Source organism: Caretta caretta, chromosome 14, assembly GCF_965140235.1.
Source record: "Caretta caretta isolate rCarCar2 chromosome 14, rCarCar1.hap1, whole genome shotgun sequence".
NCBI lineage: Eukaryota > Metazoa > Chordata > Testudines > Cheloniidae > Caretta > Caretta caretta.
In genome coordinates, this window is record NC_134219.1 from 49151832 (window position 1) to 49172516 (window position 20685).

At 58.1% G+C, this 20685-nt stretch overlaps 1 protein-coding gene across 1 annotated transcript; it reads right to left on the reverse strand.

Annotated features, from left to right (window-relative positions):
- Positions 1-1484: 1484 nt before the first annotated feature.
- Positions 1485-8027, reverse strand: LOC125621147 (class II histocompatibility antigen, M alpha chain). Its single transcript, XM_048817689.2, has 5 exons — positions 7894-8027; positions 6490-6750; positions 3763-4044; positions 2394-2522; positions 1485-1835 (listed from the first exon to the last, which is right to left on the reverse strand). The coding sequence occupies exons 1-5, from the start codon at positions 7970-7972 to the stop codon at positions 1831-1833; spliced, it is 756 nt and encodes a 251-aa protein (XP_048673646.1). The 5' UTR covers positions 7973-8027; the 3' UTR covers positions 1485-1830.
- Positions 8028-20685: the final 12658 nt, after the last annotated feature.

Genomic DNA, 20685 nt, shown 5'->3' on the forward strand with positions numbered 1-20685 from the left:
TGGGGTGGATCCTGGCAGAGGGGGGCCCTGGAGGAGGGGATGGGATCCTGGCAGAGGAGCAGCTGGGGGGGATCCTGGCAGAGGGGGGCCCTGGAGGAGAGGAGGGGATCCCGGCAGAGGGGGCAGCTGGGGGGATCCTGGCAGAGGAGCAGCGGGACGGCTGCTCTCGCCGGAACAGGGGATGGGCCCCATTTCTCCCAGCCTGGAGATTTCACTTCCCTGGTGGGCAGGGCTGGCCCTGGCGTGTCTGAAACCTCGCGGCCTGCTGCTTCCCCTATTCTGGGCCCAGCTTCCCCTATTTCAGGGGTTCGCAACCGTTTCCTTTCTGGGGGTCCCACCCCCCACGCCCCGCCCCCCCGTGCTATAAAAGCTCCACCGCCCACTTGTGCCTCCACACCTGGGTTTCTGCCCACGCAGCCGGGGCCAGCGTTAGGGGGCAGCCAGGGGGGCAGGTCCCTGGGGCCCCACCCCACGGGGCCTCCCATGGAGCTAAGCTGCTCAGGCTTCGGCTGCAGCCCCAGGTGCTAGGACTCGGGGCCCCTGGGCTTCAGCCCATGTAGCGGGGCTTTGGCTTTCTGCCCTGAGTGTCTAACGCCGGCCATGCTTGGAGGACCCCCGGAAACCTGCTCGAGGCTCCCGAGGGGGCCCCTGGGTGAGAACCACGGCCCCATTTCTCCACGGTGCACCAGACACTTCCCCTCGGCCCAGGGCCAACGGCCTTCTGTTCCCAGGAAAACTAACGCCCCCCTCCCACGTATCCCCGCCCTTCTCCCCTCCCCCAGCCCCCGCATGGGGAAGTGGAGCCTGGCACTTCACAGGCATCTGGGCGGCAGCTGGCCCCCGGGACTCAGCTCCCAGCTGCATGGGGACGTGAAACCAACTGGCTCAGCTTAGACACTTTCATTTCCTCTCTGAGGGAGACAGAGACTTTGATTATCCAGAGGGAACTGGCCGGTTCGGGAACGGGAGTGAGGAATGGACCCAGGGCCTTTCCCTTCCAGGGGGCATTGGTTCCGATTCAACCCCAGGGCAGGGACAGGCTGGCTCAGGGGGGCAGGGAATGGGACCCGGGGCCTTTCCCTTCCAGGGGGCGTTGGTTCCAATTCAGCCCCAGGGCAGGGACTGGCTGGCTCAGGGGGGCAGGGAATGGGACCCGGGGCCTTTCCCTTCCAGGGGGCGTTGGTTCCGATTCGGCCCCAGGGCAGGTTCTGGCTGGCTCAGGCGGCAAGGAATAGGATGCAGGCTCTGATCAGTGTAACGAATTTGGTGGGTCTCAGCCCAGATCCTAGCAGGGCAGGTGCCCCCAGCACGGGCAGTAACCGGCCCCTTCGCCAGCAGCCAGGCTGAGGGCTGAACTGGCCGCAGCATGTGAGCTCCCCTCCCACCCAGCAGGGTCCCTGCAGGACAGGAGAGAGGGTGGGGGGTGGCATGGGGCGAAGGCTATGGGGAGAGGTCCCGATACAGAGGGGCAATGGCAAAACAGCTCCAGGAAATAGACCTTTATTAGCAGGAGGCTGGATAAGGCACCGATACACCGGAGTGGGGCAACCCCTGGCACAGGCTGGGGGTCGGAGTCTGCCCCTGGGTGCTGCACCCCTGGAATGCTGGGGGGGGCAGAGCGTGGTACCCCCGGAGGAGAGGCACCAGGTTCCCAGGGACGTGCCCCGTGTGTAGGGAGTGTGTCCAGTCTCAGCACCGTGCTGACTGCAGCTGGTCCAGGAACTGCCTTTCCCACAGTTCCCAAGGGCTGGGGGGGCTGGAATGGGGAGGGGTTCGGGGAACACGGGGCGTCTCCTCATAGTTCTTCAGGCATTTCCAGCCACTCGGTGTTCACTCTGAGGGTGAAAACACAGAACAAGGAGACTCAATGGCAGGGATAGAACCCAGGAGTCCTGGTGCCCAGCCTCCCTCTTTGTAATTCAACAGACGTCCCCCTTCCCTTCAGAGCCAGGGATAGAACCCAGGAGTCCTGGCTCCCAGCTCTAATCCACTGGACCTCACTTCCCTGCCAGAGCTAGGATAGAACCCAGAACTCCTGGCCCCCAGACCCCTGCACTAACCTTCCCTCCATCCCAGAGACAGAGACAGAACCCAGGAGTCCTGGCTCCCAGCCCCCCTGCTGTAACCCACGAGACCCCACTCCCCTCCCAGAGCTGGGAAAAAACCCAGGAGTCCTGTCTCCCAGCCCCCCCGTTCTGCCCCAATAGACCCCACTCCCCTCCCAGAGCTGGGGCAAGAACCCAGGAGTCCTGGCCCCCAGCCCTGCCGCTTAACCCACCAGACCCCACCCTCCTCCCAGAGCTGGGGAGAGAACCCAGGAGTCCTGGCCCCCATCCCCCTGCTCTAACCCTCTAGACTCCCCCCATCCCCAGCTGGGGCAGCGCCTGGTGTACCTGTGGGGCTGGGCCTGCGGGATTTGAGGAGGAGGACGATCCCGGTGACCATGAAGAAGATGCCCAGGGCGATGGCCAGGCCACACAGTACGTTCTCCAGCAGCTCTGATGGGATGGGGTTCTGGGGCACTAGAGACACCGCGGGGGGAGAGATACAGGGTGAGGCCAGGGCTACCAGGGAGGTTGGGGGGCTCCTGGCAGTGGGGGAGGCGGGAGGTGTGGGGCACACAGGCCAAGGGCGGGAAATCAGGGAAGGATCCCAGCAGCAGGGGGGTAGCGAGGGAGGGGCAGTATCAGGTGGAAGGGGATTGGGTATGGAGGGGATCGAGTTCAGGGCAGGGGCTTGAATCAAGTGCAGGGGGGAAATTTCTCACCCCAGTCGGCCTCAGTGGAGAAGCGGTCCCCGGGCTGCGTGATGGTGCCGGTGGGGAGACGTGCAGGGGAGGGATAGAAGGATGGGGGAGGATCGAGGTGCAGGGGGGAGGATTGGGGTGCAGGGGGAGAATCGGGGTCAGGGGGAGGACTGGGGTGAGGAGGGAGGAATGGGGTGCAGGAGGGAGGATCGGGGTGCAGGGAAAGGATTGGGTTGCAGCGGGAGGGCCGGGGTGCAGTGGGAGGGTCAGGGTGCAGGGGGGAGGAACGGGGTGCAGCAGGGAGGAATGGGGTGCAGGAGGAGGGTAGGGGTGCAGGCAGGAAGGGGGAGGTGCAGCGGGAGGAACGGGGTGCAGGAGGAGGGTAGGGGTGCAGGGGGGAGGGTCGGGGTGCAGCGGGAAGGCCGGGGTGCAGCGGGAGGGTCAGGGTGCAGGGGGGAGGAACGGGGTGCAGCAGGGAGGAATGGGGTGCAGGAGGGAGGATCGGGGTGCAGGGAAAGGATTGGGTTGCAGCGGGAGGGCCGGGGTGCAGTGGGAGGGTCAGGGTGCAGGGGGGAGGAACGGGGTGCAGCAGGGAGGAATGGGGTGCAGGAGGAGGGTAGGGGTGCAGGCGGGAAGGGGGAGGTGCAGCGGGAGGAACGGGGTGCAGGAGGAGGGTAGGGGTGCAGGGGGGAGGGTCGGGGTGCAGCGGGAAGGCCGGGGTGCAGCGGGAGGGTCAGGGTGCAGGGGGGAGGAACGGGGTGCAGCAGGGAGGAATGGGGTGCAGGAGGGAGGATCGGGGTGCAGGGAAAGGATTGGGTTGCAGCGGGAGGGCCGGGGTGCAGTGGGAGGGTCAGGGTGCAGGGGGGAGGAACGGGGTGCAGCAGGGAGGAATGGGGTGCAGGAGGAGGGTAGGGGTGCAGGCGGGAAGGGGGAGGTGCAGCGGGAGGAACGGGGTGCAGGGGGGAGGATCGGAGTGCGGGGGGTGGATCAGGGAGCGGATCAGGGGGATCTCTCACCCCAGTAGGCCACGGTGGTGAAGCGGTCCCTGGGCCGCGTGATGGTGCAGGTGTAGACGTCCCCCTCCTGCGGGGTGAACTCCAGGTAGGAGAAGAGCAGGAAGCCCAGGTCCTCGGTGGGGTAGTACCGCGTGGTGTTGATGCCCTGGCTCACCGGCTCCCCCAGCCACTGCCATGACACTGTCACCGAGGCTGGGAAGAGGTTGCCCACCTGGCAGATCAGGGTGTTGGGTTTTCCCAGCTCCAGGGGCCGGGCTGTGAACACGTTGGCCATGGGGGTGCCTGCGGGGAGAGGGGAGATGGTAAGGGAGGGCCTGCAGGGGATGGAGCACTGGGGATATGTGGGGAGGAGGAGGAGGTGCTGGGGGGCCTGGGAAGTGGGGATGGGGTTGCTGGGGGGACGTGGGCAGGGAGGGGGTACCACCGTAAGGGGCATGGGCACCTGTGCAGGGGGTGCTGTGGGGTGAAGGGCATGGGTGCACAGACACAGGGAGGGTACCTTTGGCCTCGGGCAGGGCATGGCAGTGTCAGTGATCGCTGGGGGTTGGGGGTGCCGTGGGGAGGGGCCGTGGGGGCAGACACGGGCACCGAGGGCCGGGTACCTTTGGCCTCGGGCAGGGCAGGGCAGTGTCAGTGATCGCTGGGGGCTGGGGGTGCCGTGCGGAGGGGCCGTGGGACTGGGGGAGACAGGGGCACCGAGGGCCGGGTACCTTTGGCCTCGGGCAGGGCAGGGCAGTATCAGTGATTGCTGGGCGCTGGGGGTGCCATGGGGAGGGGCCGCGGGGGCAGACGCGGGCACCGAGGGCCGGGTACCTTTGGCCTCGGGCAGGGCAGGGCAGTGTCAGTGATCGCTGGGGGCTGGGGGTGCCGTGCGGAGGGGCCGTGGGACTGGGGGAGACAGGGGCACCGAGGGCCGGGTACCTTTGGCCTCGGGCAGGGCAGGGCAGTATCAGTGATTGCTGGGCGCTGGGGGTGCCGTGGGGAGGGGCCGCGGGGGCAGACGCGGGCACCGAGGGCCGGGTACCTTTGGCCTCGGGCAGGGCAGGGCAGTGTCAGTGATCGCTGGGGGCTGGGGGTGCCGTGCGGAGGGGCCGTGGGACTGGGGGAGACAGGGGCACTGAGGGCCGGGTACCTTTGGCCTCGGGCAGGGCAGGGCAGTATCAGTGATTGCTGGGCGCTGGGGGTGCCGTGGGGAGGGGCCGCGGGGGCAGACGCGGGCACCGAGGGCCGGGTACCTTTGGCCTCGGGCACGGGCAGGGCAGTGTCAGGGATCGCTGGGGGCTGGGGGTGCCGTGCGGAGGGGCCGTGGGACTGGGGGCAGACGTGGGCTCCGAGGGCCGGGTACCTTTGGCCTCGGGCAGGGGCAGGGCAGTGTCAGGGATCGCTGGGGGTGCCGTGCGGAGAGGCCGTGGGGCTGGGGGAGACAGGGGCTCCGAGGGCCGGGTACCTTTGGCCTCGGGCAGGGCAGGGCAGTGTCAGGGATCGCTGGGGGCTGGGGGTGCCGTGGGGAGGGGCCGTGGGACTGGGGGAGACAGGGGCTCCGAGGGCCGGGTACCTTTGGCCTCGGGCAGGGCAGGGCAATGTCAGGGATCGCTGGGGGTGCTGTGCGGAGGGGCCGTGGGGCTGGGAGAGACAGGGGCTCCGAGGGCCGGGTACCTTTGGCCTCGGGCAGGGCAGGGCAGTGTCAGTGATCGCTGGGGGCTGGGGGTGCCGTGGGGAGGGGCCGTGGGACTGGGGGAGACGGGCTCCGAGGGCCGGGTACCTTTGGCCTCGGGCAGGAGCAGGGCAGTGTCAGTGATCGCTGGGGGCTGGGGGTGCCGTGCGGAGGGGCCGTGGGGCTGGGGGAGACAGGGGCTCTGAGGGCCGGGTACCTTTGGCCTCGGGCAGGGGCAGGGCAGTATCAGTGATCGCTGGGGGCTGGGGGCGCCATGCGGAGGGGCTGTGGGACTGGGGGCAGACGTGGGCTGCGAGGGCCGGGTACCTTTGGCCTCAGGCAGGGGCAGGGCAGTATCAGTGATCGCTGGGGGCTGGGGGCGCCATGCGGAGGGGCCGTGGGACTGGGGGCAGACGTGGGCTGCGAGGGCCAGGTACCTTTGGCCTCGGGCAGGGGCAGGGCAGTGTCAGTGATCGCTGGGGGCGCCATGCGGAGGGGCCGTGGGACTGGGGGCAGACGTGGGCTGCGAGGGCCGGGTACCTTTGGCCTCGGGCAGGGGCAGGGCAGTGTCAGTGATCGCTGGGGGCTGGGGGTGCCGTGCGGAGGGGCCGTGGGGCTGGGGGAGACAGGGGCTCTGAGGGCCGGGTACCTTTGGCCTCGGGCAGGGGCAGGGCAGTATCAGTGATCGCTGGGGGCTGGGGGCGCCATGCGGAGGGGCCGTGGGACTGGGGGCAGACGTGGGCTGCGAGGGCCGGGTACCTTTGGCCTCAGGCAGGGGCAGGGCAGTATCAGTGATCGCTGGGGGCTGGGGGCGCCATGCGGAGGGGCCGTGGGACTGGGGGCAGACGTGGGCTGCGAGGGCCAGGTACCTTTGGCCTCGGGCAGGGGCAGGGCAGTGTCAGTGATCGCTGGGGGCGCCATGCGGAGGGGCCGTGGGACTGGGGGCAGACGTGGGCTGCGAGGGCCGGGTACCTTTGGCCTCGGGCAGGGCAGGGCAGTGTCAGGGATCGCTGGGGGCGCCATGCGGAGGGGCCGTGGGGCTGGGAGAGACGTGGGCTCCGAGGGCCGGGTACCTTTGGCCTCGGGCAGGAAGCCCGTGGTGATGTTGGTGAGTACCAAGAGCAGCTGCTGGCACAGTCGGGAGTTGTTGCGGATCTGCTCCGTGCTCTCCTGGGCGCCCACCCAGGGCTGGAAGTCGGGCAGCCGGGGCTCCCAGCGCGCCCCCGGGAAGTCGAAGGAGAAGAGCTGGTCCCCGTCGAAGGTGTCGGCCAGGCCCTGCGAGGGGCGGTCCGGCTGGCAGAACAGCACACGGGACAGGACGTGGGCCGGGGGCGCTGCGGGAGAGAGACACCGAGCGGGGTCAGCAACGGGGCACGCACGCGCTGGGCACACACGTGGTGTGCATACACCACCCTACACAAACAATCCCCCACACGACGCACTCCTCACCCCCCTGTCACACACACTGTGCACACCGTACCCCGTTTTCTGTGCCCACACCAGCTCCCACACTCCTCACGCACACAGACACCCCCCCTACACACATGTTCACACCCACGACGGCCACTCACATGCAAGCACACACAGTCACACACCCACAGGGGCATGACAGCCCCTGCACACACACATTCCTTTGCACACACACACTCCAGCCCCGGTACACACACAGTCCCCAGGCACACACAGAGCCCCCCGCCACACCATGCTACTATCCCTCACACAAATCCACATTACAACCCATGTGGAAGCACACTCTTCCCATACACCCACACTCCACCCCCTGTACGCACCACCACACACATGCATTAAATACCCTATCTACACACACAGTCTGCATGAGCACACAGTCACACAACACACCACAAGCCCCCCAACCCTGACCCCACACTGCACACCTACACAATCACACCCAACCAATCCCCCCACTTTTCACTCCCCTGTGTGCACAATCACACACCCTCGCAAAATCTACCGCCACCCCACACTCCCAGTTATATGGTTACACACCATACACACCCAGCAATACCCATGAACACAACACTGGACACGGACACACACTGAAAGAGCAGGGATAGCTGCCTCACCCGCACTCACACAATCCTCCACACACACACCCAGGCAGCGCCTGGCTAAGCCCTGGGAAGGGCTTGCTCTCACGCACGCACAGTATAACACACCCTATTTACACACGATCTCCATGCGTGCCCAATTCCACACACACACACACACACAACCCCGACACACTTTCACCCCCCCCCCGCAAAAACACACACTCCCCCGAGATGCACGCAGGGACCGGTACACACACAGTCCCACACACTGTCCCCACGTGCACAATCATTCGCAGACACAGTCCCCCTGTAGGTACACCCAGACAGGCCCCGTGCGTGCACACCCACGGCGACACCCCCAACCCCCTTGTGCACAGAGCACACACACACACTGGCCGTGCAATAACGCCCGCGGGCAGCTCCTACCCTCAGTCGCGGGGGTGGCCGCCGCCCCCCGCAGCAGCCCCAGGGCCAGCAGCAGCCCCCAGCAGCCGGGCGCCTCCATCCCCGCCTGGCTGCCTCTGCTCCCGCGCCCGCCTGGGCTCCCGGGGCATCTGCGGCCGGCTGCCGGCCAATCCGCGGGCGCCCCGCCGCCTCCTGGCCAATGGCTGGGCCCCGCCAGCGCTTGTCACCTGTTACCAGGGAGACGCCCGCCGCGGGGAGCCGGGTAGCACAGATGGGCCGCCGGGATGGAGACACGTGGGAAGGTCCGAGGCCAGGAGGGACCATTGTGAGCATCTGGTCTGACTCCTGTCTAGACAGGCCAGAGCCCTGCTCCGGATTCACCCCCGATAGCCCCTGCTCCGGATTCGCGCCTGTCTAGACAGGCCAGAGCCCTGCTCCGGATTCACCCCCGATAGCCCCTGCTCCGGATTCGCGCCTGTCTAGACAGGCCAGAGCCCTGCTCCGGATTCACCCCCGATAGCCCCTGCTCCGGATTCGCGCCTGTCTAGACAGGCCAGAGCCCTGCTCCGGATTCACCCCCGATAGCCCCTGCTCCGGATTCACGCCTGTCTAGACAGGCCAGAGCCCTGCTCCGGATTCACTTCTGTCTAGACAGGCCGGAGCCCTGCTCTGGATTCACCCCCGATAGCCCCTGCTCCGGATTCGCGCCTGTCTAGACAGGCCAGAGCCCTGCTCCGGATTCACCCCCGATAGCCCCTGCTCTGGATTCACTCCTGTCTAGACAGGCCAGAGCCCTGCTCCGGATTCACCCCCGATAGCCCCTGCTCCGGATTCGCGCCTGTCTAGACAGGCCAGAGCCCTGCTCCGGATTCACCCCCGATAGCCCCTGTTCCGGATTCGCTCCTGTCTAGACAGGCCAGAGCCCTGCTCCGGATTCACCCCCGATAGCCCCTGCTCCGGATTCGCGCCTGTCTAGACAGGCCAGAGCCCTGCTCCGGATTCACCCCCGATAGCCCCTGCTCCAGATTCGCGCCTGTCTAGACAGGCCAGAGCCCTGCTCCGGATTCACTTCTGTCTAGACAGGCCGGAGCCCTGCTCTGGATTCACCCTGTATAGCACAGACCAGAGCCCTGTTCCAGATTCACCCCAGATAGCCCCTGCTCTGGATTCACTCCTGTATAAACAGGCCAGAGCCCTGTTCCAGATTCACCCCAGATAGCCCCTGCTCCAGATTCACTCCTGTATAGACAAGCCAGAGCCCTGCTCTGGATTCACCCCTGGCTAAATCAGAGCTGATCTCTTTGGGATGTCCACACAGCCAAACAAAAACCGGAGCCGCGCAGAGCCAGGGTCTGCAGAGGTGGTTGGCCGTGTCAGGGTTTTCCCCAGGAATTGAAATCAGAGGGGAGAGGGTGTTCGAATTTCCAGGGGGGTCAAGGGCTAGGCCCTGAGGCGAAGGTGGACCGTACGTTTTCACCAGGAAGGCCATTTGGCGCTAAGTTCTAGACAGGATAAAACACCAATAAACAGCAGCCTTGGGGCGGCTGCCGATTTCTAGTTGTTTCTGAATCGGAATGTGACATTATCAGGTCGGCCAGCACGGCCGAAAGGAACGCACCGGGCCGGGCGCCGGCTGCCGGCGTTGGCAGAACAAACGCAGCGATGTGAGGCAACGCGTCGCCATTCCTCCTTTCAAACCCGTTACGGGCTCTCAGGGACGAGCCTCTCAGCACCCACCCGCTTTGAAAGGGAGTGTTCAGGGTTCGGTTTCAATTCAAATTTCCAGCCAGACTCAGTGGAATTGTTTTCCAACGAGAAAATTTGGAACTAGAGCCAGTTGGAAAGTGGCTAAAGTGGCAACTCTGCATATAACGAGTTGACCGCTAGGGGGACATGGGGGAGCTCGAGGGGGTGTACACCCCGCGGGGCGGGGGGGGTAATGGGCCCAGGCACTGGACCTGGGGTGGGTGCAGAACCCGAGCTCCAGCCCCAGCCCAAATGGCTACATGGCTGTTTGTAGGGCCGTAGCATGAGCCCCAGTCTGCAGCCCCCACCCGGGGTCTGAGACTCACTGGTGGGGGGGGGTGTTGCTATGTAGACACACCCTGACAAACCCCCCGCCCCCATCTCAGTGCCCTACATTGCCAGGAACGGGGAATCCACCGCTGCCCTAGTCGTTAGTTCCACTGGGGTACAAATTCACACCTTATTTCCCGTCAGAATTTGTCCAGCTTCAACTTCCAGCCATAGGAGGTCGTTAGACCTTTGTCGGGGCTGGGCCAGTGGGCGCCTGGCCAGTGGGGTGCCCCCAGTGCAGAGCCTCACTGCGTCCTTGTGCTCCCCCGTCTGTCTGTCTCAGATTGTGGAATGGCCTGTCTCTGTACAGCCCTGAGCCAGGACTGCAGCCTGCCGGCACCCCAGCAAGAGAGAGAATAATTAACAATAGGAGGCGAATAAGAGGGGACTTGAAAACAATAGTGGTGTGCTCATCTCATCAGAAGCTCTCAACACATTGTACAAAGGAGTCAGGATGATTATTCCCCTCATATAGAGGGGGAAACTGAGGCACAGAGAGGGGCTATGACTGGCTAACGTCACCCAGCAGAGCCAAGTATAGAAGCCACGTTTCCTGCGCCCTAGTCCAGTGCTCTAGCCACTAGAGAACACTGTCTCTCCTATAGTTAGACTGTGGAACTCATTACCACAAGACCTCATTGGGGCCAAGAGCTCAGCAGGATCCCCCAAAGGGTGGGAGATTTCTATGGACAGTGAGACAATCCAGAGTGACACTAGATAGGATCAAACATCAATTGACTGGGGATGTAAACTCTCAGACCCTAATCTGATATGGCTGGGGAGTGGCGACTCATCTCCTGAAGGCAGATGAGCCCATCCTTGTAGGGCTTTTGCCCCTGTCTCTGGAGCAGCTGGTGCTGGCCGCTCTTAGAGACAGGATGCTGGGGTAGATGGGCCCACTGAACTGATCCAGGCAAGGAATTCCGCGGTTCCGCAGGTAGAAAAATTAGAGAAATGATAATAATACAATGCTAATTCTGCTTTGCCACCCAGCCCCTGCACCTGTACCAGCTCCGTTGGATGTCAGCGACCCAGGGCAGGGACTGCACTTATCTGCGCCCAGACTCAGCAAAGCACTTACCCACGCTGTGACGAAGTGGGACTGTTCTTAATGTTTCCTCTGAATAGTGTGGGGGTGCCTCAGTTTCCCCCAGGCAGTTCTTAAGTATCTAGGGGGTGGAGTAAGGGTGTATGATCATTGCAGAGCCCTAGAGGGCAGGTGTGTGAAGGGGTCTGGACACAGAGAATGGCCGACACCCTGTTTCCTGGCAACTGATGGCCTGGGCCCTTCCCCCCCTGCAAGGTGAGAGCTGAAGGGTTGGAGAACAAAGGAATCAGGTGACCTTCTGGCCCGGGAAAGGAACAAAGCCCAGAGGAGGAGGGGCTGGAGGGGTTTTCAGTTTGGGGCTGGCTGGGACATGGAGTGAAGTGCAGACGTGGTTGTCTGGCTCACTGCCCCCCAGAATGGACCCAGCTGAGGGGTCCCGTTCTCTGCACCTGCAAGCTCTGTTTTAGACCATGTTCCTGTCGTCTAATAAACCTTCTGTTTTACCGGCTGGCTGAGAGTCACGTCTGACTGCGGAGTTGGGGTGCAGGACCCTCTGGCTTCCCCAGGAGCCCCGCCTGAGCGGACTCGCTGGGGGAAGCGCATGGAGGGGCAGAGGATGCTGAATGCTCCGAGGTCAGACCCAGGAAGGTGGAAGCTGTGTGAGCTGCGTGTCCTGAAGACAGGCTGCTCACAGAAAGGCGACTACCCCAGAGTCCTGACTGGCTTCATGGGGAGCAGTTCCAGAGCATCGCCCAGGGACTCCGTGACAACTGGTGGCAGCGGTGGGATGTACTGCACCCCGTGGATGGCGCTTCCTGCAGTAAGTGACTGGGGAGCAGTAACACGAAGGGGGATTGCCGAGGACCAGGCCTGCTGAAGGCTCAGAAAGGAGCGGTTTCGGGGGGCGGTTAACCCCTGGGAGTGTGTGACCAGCGAGAGGGACTGTGCAGTAATGGGGTCCCCCTGGGGACTGCAGTGAGCAGTCTCAGGGGCGGAGGAGTCTGCCGCTCGACCCTGGCAAAGAGGTGGTGACCTGGAGAAGGGCTGGCACACTAGGGGTTCTCCCTGGAAACCGTGGGGAGCTGAGAACACACGGACCTGTGAGTCCACAACAGCTTGGGAGGAGCGGAGTGACGGCCTGTCACCGTCTCCTTAAGAAGGACATTGTAACCCTGTGCAAAAAGAGAGGGTTGAGCTTTGGAAAGTTCACCAAAGCAGAGTTAATCGTGCAGCTGGAGGAGGATGACCGCTCTAAGGAACAGATTCCTGACCCCAACTGGGGCTATAGCAGGATCTGGGAGCAGCTGGAGTGGGAGCCAGGCATCGCCAAGACTCCTGTCCCCGACCAGACGAGGGTCTTCACGATCGGGTTCCCCATCGGGGGATCGAGACGGACGGGATTGGAGCTGAGTCCGAGAGAGCAAGAGGACCGTGGGAGACAGCGAGAGCCCGAGAAAGAGCTGCAGAAGCAGCAGCAGCATGAACTGGCGTTGGGGGAGCGGAGAGGCCTAGGGGACCTCCCCGGGGTGAGTGGGGATAGACCCCGGGGTGCCAGTTCCGCAGGGAACCTCGAGACTAAATTGCTGCCCCTGGTTAAGGATGGGGGGGAGGTGGATGCCCACCTCACTGCCTTTGAGCAGGCTGGAGATTTGAACTAGGGGGACCCTGCGGAAAAGCCCCGGTGTCTAGCTCCCTTGCTGGGTCCCAAGGCCATAGACTCCGTCAGCCAGATGGGTGGGGATGTGGACAGGCTCCCACTCCTGACCCCAACCTATATGTCGGTGTGGAGTTTCCTGGGGCCAGGCCCCTCGGACCTCCAGTGGGAGCAGAAGGTGATGGTCAATGGGGAGACATTCTTGGGGTGGCCAAAGGGCATGGGCTGCATAAACCTTCCCACATGCGGCCTGCGAGTGCTATCGACCACCCCTGACCTAAGGGAGGGCGTGAAACCGGAGGGGCCTGGTGTAACTCCTACCAAGGAACGGGAGAGATGCTGGGGCATCCATGGGAACATTGGTGGCTTCGAACTTCCCCAGGTCACCGGCTAAAGTGACCCCGCTCAGTTCGATCTCGAAGGGGGGAGAGATGTGACGAAGTGGGACTGTTCTTAATGTTTCCTCTGAATAGTGTGGGGGTGCCTCAGTTTCCCGTAGGCAGTTCTTAAGTATCTAGGGGGTGGAGTAAGGGTGTATGATCATTGCAGAGCCCTAGAGGGCAGGTGTGTGAAGGGGTCTGGACACAGAGAATGGCCGACACCCTGTTTCCTGGCAACTGATGGCCTGGGCCCTTCCCCCCCTGCAAGGTGAGAGCTGAAGGGTTGGAGAACAAAGGAATCAGGTGACCTTCTGGCCCGGGAAAGGAACAAAGCCCAGAGGAGGAGGGGCTGGAGGGGTTTTCAGTTTGGGGCTGGCTGGGACATGGAGTGAAGTGCAGACGTGGTTGTCTGGCTCACTGCCCCCCAGAATGGACCCAGCTGAGGGGTCCCGTTCTCTGCACCTGCAAGCTCTGTTTTAGACCATGTTCCTGTCGTCTAATAAACCTTCTGTTTTACTGGCTGGCTGAGAGTCACGTCTGACTGCGGAGTTGGGGTGCAGGACCCTCTGGCTTCCCCAGGAGCCCCGCCTGAGCGGACTCGCTGGGGGAAGCGCATGGAGGGGCAGAGGATGCTGAATGCTCCGAGGTCAGACCCAGGAAGGTGGAAGCTGTGTGAGCTGCGTGTCCTGAAGACAGGCTGCTCACAGAAAGGCGACTACCCCAGAGTCCTGACTGGCTTCATGGGGAGCAGTTCCAGAGCATCGCCCAGGGACTCCGTGACACACGCATTCAGCCTTATGGGACTAACTTAAATCCCTTCGGAGTGAATGGGATTTAACCACATGCTTCAAGTGAAGTACGTAAGTGCTTTGCCTTAATGTACACCCCCGAGCACGGGCCCCGATTCAGGAAAGCATGTGCTGTGCCAAGCATGGACTGGGGTGCTGTAAAACAGTCATTGGAAATGCTTTATTTATACGGATCAGGATGTCTATATGCATTGCCTAGGGTAGAGGCGCACAAAGACCACCCTTCCTATGTATTTATTTCTACTGTGCTCATATTCGTGTATCGTTTATTTATAAATATTAACATTTGGATTAATTAATTATATGCAGTTCCGTGATTTCAGTTAGAGCCGGTAGGTGCTCTGGGAACATGATTTCTATCAGGGCGGACTGATTTAAATCAAATGGTGACATCACCAGCAACGCTTAGATCTATTTGCTGTCACTGGCAATGTTTTTCTATAAGATTTGCTCTAATTCTGGGGTTTGCAAACTACGTCCCCTGGGCCAGATCTGGCCCGCCAGCTGTTTTAATCCGGCCCTCGAGCTCCGCTGGGGAGTGGGGTCTGGGGCTTGCCCCACTCCTGCAGTCCAACCAGGGAGCAGGGTCGGGGGCCGCTCCACAGGGCTCTTGGAAGCAGCGGCATGGCACCCCTCCGGCTCCTACGCATAGGGGCAGCCAGGGGGCTCTGCTCTGCCTGCTACACCCACCCCAATGCCACCCCCACAGCACCCATTGGCCGGGAACCACGGCCAATGGGAGCTGCAGGGGTGGTGCCTGCGGATGGGGTAGCATGCAGAGACCCCTGACTGTGCCTCCACGTAGGAGCCGAAGGGGGTCATGCCCCTGCTTCCAGGAGCCACTTGAGGTAAGCACCACCCGCAGCCTGCACCCCTGAGTCTCTCCCTGTGGCCCAACCCCCTGCCCCAGCCCTGATCCCCCTCCCACCCTCCAAACCACTCGATCCCAGCCCAGGGCACCCTCCTGCACCCCAAACCCCTCATCCCCAGCCCCACCCCAGAGTCTGCACCCCCAACCAGAGCCCTCACCCCCTCCTGCACCCCAACCCCAATTTTGTGAGCATTCATGGCCTGCCATACAATTTCTATTCCCAGATGTGGCCCTTGGGCCAAAACATTTGCCTGCCCCAGCTCTAATTCAATCAGGATTGAATTCAGGGCAGTCCTATTGCCTGTGTATACATGAGGTCAGACTAGAATGATCCCAGTGGGTCCCTCAGGCCTAAGAGTCAATGAATACTTAATCCCAGCCTTATTACGGGAAATGAAATTCACATCATCACCAAGCACAAGGATTCAAAAAGTCATGAATCAGTGCCTCCCCCCAGCAAAAAACTCCCATAAGTTTGGTTTAAAAATCATGAAATTTTCAAAATAACAATTTTGAGATCTTTTATTTGCCTTCTAGATTTGTGTTTTCAAGCTTTTTTCTACAGCTAAGGGAGCTAGAAGCTTGGTTTTTTTTAAATGAAAGCTGAGATTCTTACATAATACCAGGTTTCAGAGTAACAGCCGGGTTAGTCTGTATTCGTAAAAAGAAAAGGAGGACTTGTGGCACCTTAGAGACTAACCAATTTATTTGAGCATGAGCTTTCGTGAGCTACAGCTCACTTCATCGGATAGTCTCTAAGGTGCCACAAGTACTCCTTTTCTTTTTACATAATACCATGACTCTGGGACCTGGGGCTTTAAGAAAACCACCACATATCATGAGACTTGCAATGAAATGGGGAGAGTTGGCAACGCTGCATTCACTCCCCTTTAAAAGGCTAGCACAATAATTAAGTCTTTAGCAATTAAGACTACAGCTCAGATCTGAGTGGGAACATACACAGAACATACCCTTCACTGCCCAACTAGTCCCATTAGAAGTATTTCCTCCAGGAGCCACTCTGGGATCCTTCTGCAGAGTGTATTCATTTAAAGCCATGACCTTTATGACTCATCAATGGAGTTACATCTATTTAATTTATCTTAGTAGAATGGCCTGTTTTGAATGACTCTTCTCTTCCGGGCTCTGAGAGACTCCCAAGGCTTTCACGGAATAGGTTACAGAATTCACCTTCCATTGGGCAGGTCTGCACTGGAGGTCTTATTAACTCAAGTGAATTGCCTGTCAATTAACCTGCGTTTACAAATGCTAGTCAGGGCACCCAGTGGGTATGGCACAATGAAATCCAAGGGAGCTGAAGCTAGATACATTCAGAGTAGAAGTGAGGGGCAATTCTTTAAACAGGGAGGGTAACTAACCTGGGCTCTGGTGGTTCTCCATCACCTGGAGTCTTTACAGCAAGATTGCAGCTCTTTCTAAATAGGGTGCCCAGATAGCAAGTATGAAAAATCGGGACAGAGTGGGGGGGGTAATAGGTGCCTATATAAGAAAAATCCCCGAATATCAGGAATGTCCCTATATAATCAGGACATCTGGTCACCCTATTTCTAAAGGACAAGATGGAGCTAAGCGAGGGCCGTGAGCTTGATGCTGGAATGAGTGGCTGAGATTCTCTGCCTGTGATGTAGAGGAGGTCAGACTACAGGGGACCCTTTTGGCCTTAATAGCTATTAATCAAACTTCAGCTGGGATACAAACATTTGCAGCTTGTCTCTTGGAACAGGTTTCAGAGTAACAGCCGTGTTAGTCTGTATTCGCAAAAAGAAAAGGAGTACTTGTGGCACCTTAGAGACTAACCAATTTATTTGAGCATGAGCTTTCGTGAGCTACAGCTCACTTCATCATTTTTTCTTGGTTTGTGTGTATAAAAACATCTTCTGTATTTTCCACGGTATGCATCCGATGAAGTGAGCTGTAGCTCACGAAAGCTTATGCTCAAATAAATTGGTTAGTCTCTAAGGTGCCACAAGTCCTCCTTTTCTCTTGGAACAGAGGCTGTGTGGCCAGCTCTCTCGGGCAGGTGAGTGACGTCTCAGCTCCCGGGGTCGTGAGATTGTGTAAGAACCTCGGCGCTCGTCTTTAAAAAGCAAGTTGTTAACTCTAATGGTTGGGGAGAAAATCTTGAAGCAATGATCCCAAATGGCTCAAAAAACCAAACAATAATAGGAGGCAAGTAAAAAGAATCCAGCCTTTATTACTTTCTTTAGATTGCATGATTTTTAAGCCAATCTCATTATTTCTGTGGCTCTGGCTCACAATGGGTTCTCTGTCAGGGGCAATTTTAAAATCAAGCTTGGTTGTTTTTCTAAAAGCTACTCTAGCTCAAACCGGGGTTAATTCAAGGTAGCCCTGTGGCCTGTTCTCTACTAGCCTGGATGATCGCAGTGGTCCCTTCTGGTCCCAGCCTCACTGGTCTTTGGATGCAGGGGTGTCACTGTTTGCCCTGCACTGATCTCGATTGCACCCCAGGATGTGACCAGGGGGGTTGAGGAAATGCTGGAACTATTTATCCCTGACCCTTGCAGAGGAGTTAATGTCACTTTTTACGATCATTCCTCCTGAGTTAATTGCATGCAAATCACAACCTTCATGTCCCGTCCCTGGAGTCATTGTTCAAAGGGTTGGGATCTGTCTCTAGACTAGCCTTTCCAAACTAGTTCACACCATTGAGTTAAATTGCAATTTAATAACTTCAATGGAAACTTTCGTACCTTTAATTTCAACTGTGATCTTAACTGGGTGAATGGTTTGCAGAGGCCAGATCTGAGCCCTGGAAGGATTCACAGCTGGGCTGAATTAACAGGTCATTGAACTGAATGGGGTTTTGCTGAAGCTGTTATTTATTTCCTGCAACACTGTCTGACTGATGGGGTAAGAATTGACAGGGTTCACTCCATCTTTGCTGAAAAATTAAATAGAAATCTATTTTTTTAAACCAAATCTTAAACTCTGCAGAAGACGGCACTAAGACTAAAATCTTGCAAACTGCTCCAGGGCCTGAAGTCCATTTCGGCGGCAGCTAGCTCCCAATATCTATTTGCTTTTAAATTCCTTTCTGCCCAATTTCAGGCTTGATCCTCTCATGCCCTAGAGGCAGTATAGCGTGAGCGTTCAGTGCTTTACAGCACTGGTCTGTCTTCTTGGATATGGACCTGCATGTATTTTGCAATATGTGATTTCATATTGCATTGCCCACCACTCTTTTACTTTGCATAATTGACGATAATATTTCACAGAGTGCTACCCTATTTTATGCTGTAATAGGCTGTTGTGCATTGCATTTCCTCTTGTATTGCCTAGAATGATTTCCTGGGTATATTTTTCCATTTTTTTATAGTGCATTGTATTAGTGACTATCGTATGGTTTTATTTCACTTGACATCAAGCTGTACTGCATTATTTCACAGTGCATGATTGTATTCTGTGCTGCATTGTAGAGGTCACACTGCACAGGCCCAGAACCTATGCAGTCTGTAGTAGCCTTGCTCCCCGTGCTCTGCTGTCACAAGCTGGAGTTCCTATATCTAAACCCCAATACTGTGATGTACATGTGTGACCGGGCTCCCAGGGGGCCACACTGGAGTTACTCAATTAGGGCAAACTGCAAAGAATGGGGCAGACAATCCCCAAAGCTGGTGGATAGTCCAGTACTTAGATTCACCAAGCCAGCACAACACAGTTCCCTTGAAGCAATCCAGCTGTGGGCTCCCAGCCAGCCAGCCAAGCCAAATATGATGAGGATTACTGAAAATCGTATTAATCATATAGGAAAGTTCTACCAATCCCAAAGGATTGGACACATTACCTCCCAGGTTAATGAATATTCCAGATCTTACCCAAATACACACTATAGCCAATTCTTATTAACTAAACTAAAATTTATTTAAAAAGAAAAGAGAATATTGGTTAAAAGATCAGTATACATACAGACATGAGTACAGTTCTGAGCTCAGATTCATGGTAAAGATGGTGAGCTTTGTAGTTGCAAAGAGTTCTTTCAGAATCAGTCCATATGTTATAGTCCAATGTTCATACTCAGGGTGATCCAGATTAGGACTGGAGATCTCAGTCTTACGATTTAAGCTTCCCCTGCATGAAGCATCAAGCAGATCTGAAATAAAAAGGATCAGGACCCAAGGGATTTTTTATACAGTTCCAGGCCTTCTCTTGACAACTTGGAGTCCTTAGGTGAAAAACAGGCAATCATGGAGACTTTGAAGTAGACCTGTAATCCCCAGGTCCTTTTCTGCAGAACTGCTGCCGAGCCATTCGGTCCCCAGCCTGTAGCGGTGCCTGGGGTTCTTCCTTCCTAAGTGCAGGACTCTGCACTTGTCCTTGATGAACCTCATCAGATTTCTTTTGGCCCAATCCTCCAATTTGACTAGGTCACTCTGGACCCTATCCCTACCCTCCAGCGTATCTACCTCTCCCCACAGTTTCGTGTCATCCGTGAACTTGCTGAGGGTGCAATCCACACCATCCTCCAGATCATTAATGAAGATGTTGAACAAACCAGCCCCAGGACCGACCTTGGGGCACTCCACTTAATACTGGCTGCCAACTAGACATCGAGCCGTTGATCACTACCCATTGGGCCCAATGATCTAGTCAGCTTTCTATCCACCTTGGAGTCCATTCATCCAGCCCATACTTCTTTAACTTGCTTGCAAGAATACTGTGGGAGACCGTACCAAAAGCTTTGCTAAAGTCAAGATATATCATGTCCACCGCTTTCCCCATATCCACAGAGCCAGTTATCTCATCATAGAAGGCAATCAGGTTGGTCAGGCATGACTTGCCCTTGGTGAATCCATGTTGACTGTTCCTGATCACCTTCCTCTCCTCCAAGTGCTTCAAAATGGATTCCTTGAGGACCTGCTTCATGATTTTTTCAGGGACTGAGGTGAGGCTGACTGGTCTGTAGTTCCCCAGGTTCTCCTTCTTCCCTTTTTAAAAGATGGGCACTATATTTGCCTTTTTCCAGTTGTCCGGGACCTCCCCCGATTGCCACGAGTTTTCAAAGATAATGGCCAATGGCTCTGCAATCACATCAGCCAAGTCCCTCAGCGCCCTCGGATGCAGCGCATCCGGCCCCATGGACTTGTGCATGTCCAGCTTTTCTAAGTAGTCCTTAACCTGTTCCTTCACCACTGAAGGCTGCTTACCTGCTGCCCAGTGCACCTTGTCTGTGAAGACCGAGGCAAAAAAAGCGTTGAGTACTTCAGCTTTTTCCACATCCTCTGTCACTAGGTTGCCTCCCCCATTCAGTAAGGGTCCCAAACTTTCCCTGACCACCTTCTTGTTGCTAACATACCCATAGAAACCTTTCTTGTTACCCTTCATATTCCTTGATAGCTGCATCTCTAATTGTGCTTTGGCCTTCCTGGTCGAGCAATATTTTTATACTCCTCCCTAGTCACCTGTCCAAGTTTCCACGTCTTGTAAGCTTCCTTTTTGTGTTTAAGCTCACCAAAGATTTCGCTGCTAAGCCAAGCTGGTTGCCTGCCATATTTGCTATTCTTTCTGCATATAGGGATGGTTTGTTCCTGCACCCTCAATAAGGCTTCTTTAAAATACAGCCAGCTCTCCTGGACTCCTTCCCCCTCATATTCGCCTCCCTGGGGATCCTGCCCACCAGTTCCCTGAGGGAGTCAAAGTCTGCTTTTCTGAAGGCCAGGGTCCGTATGCTGCTGCTCTCCTTGCTTCCTTTTTTCAGGATCCTGAACTCAACCATCTCATGGTCACTGCTGCCCAGGTTGCCACCCACTTCTACTTCCCCTACCAATTCTTCCCTGTTTGTGAGCAGCAGATCAAGAGGAGAACAGCCCCTAGTTGGTTCCTCCAGCACTTGCACCAGGAAGTTGTCCCCAACGCTCTCCAAAATCTTTCTGGATTGTCTGTGCACTGCTGTATTCCTCTCCCAGCAGATGTCAGATGTCACTATGTTTACAAAA

What these genes read in the sequence shown, in the direction of transcription:
- LOC125621147 (XM_048817689.2), bottom strand. Translation starts at nt 7,972, where the DNA reads ATGGAGGCGCCCGGCTGCTGGGGGCTGCTGCTGGCCCTGGGGCTGCTG. An exon ending in CTTCCTGCCCGAGGCCAAAG is followed by an intron (nt 4,045 to 6,489) that starts GTACCCGGCCCT and finishes CTCTCCCCGCAG; the next exon opens with GCACCCCCATGGCCAACGTG. An exon ending in CACCACCGTGGCCTACTGGG is followed by an intron (nt 2,523 to 3,762) that starts GTGAGAGATCCC and finishes CGGTGTCTCTAG; the next exon opens with TGCCCCAGAACCCCATCCCA.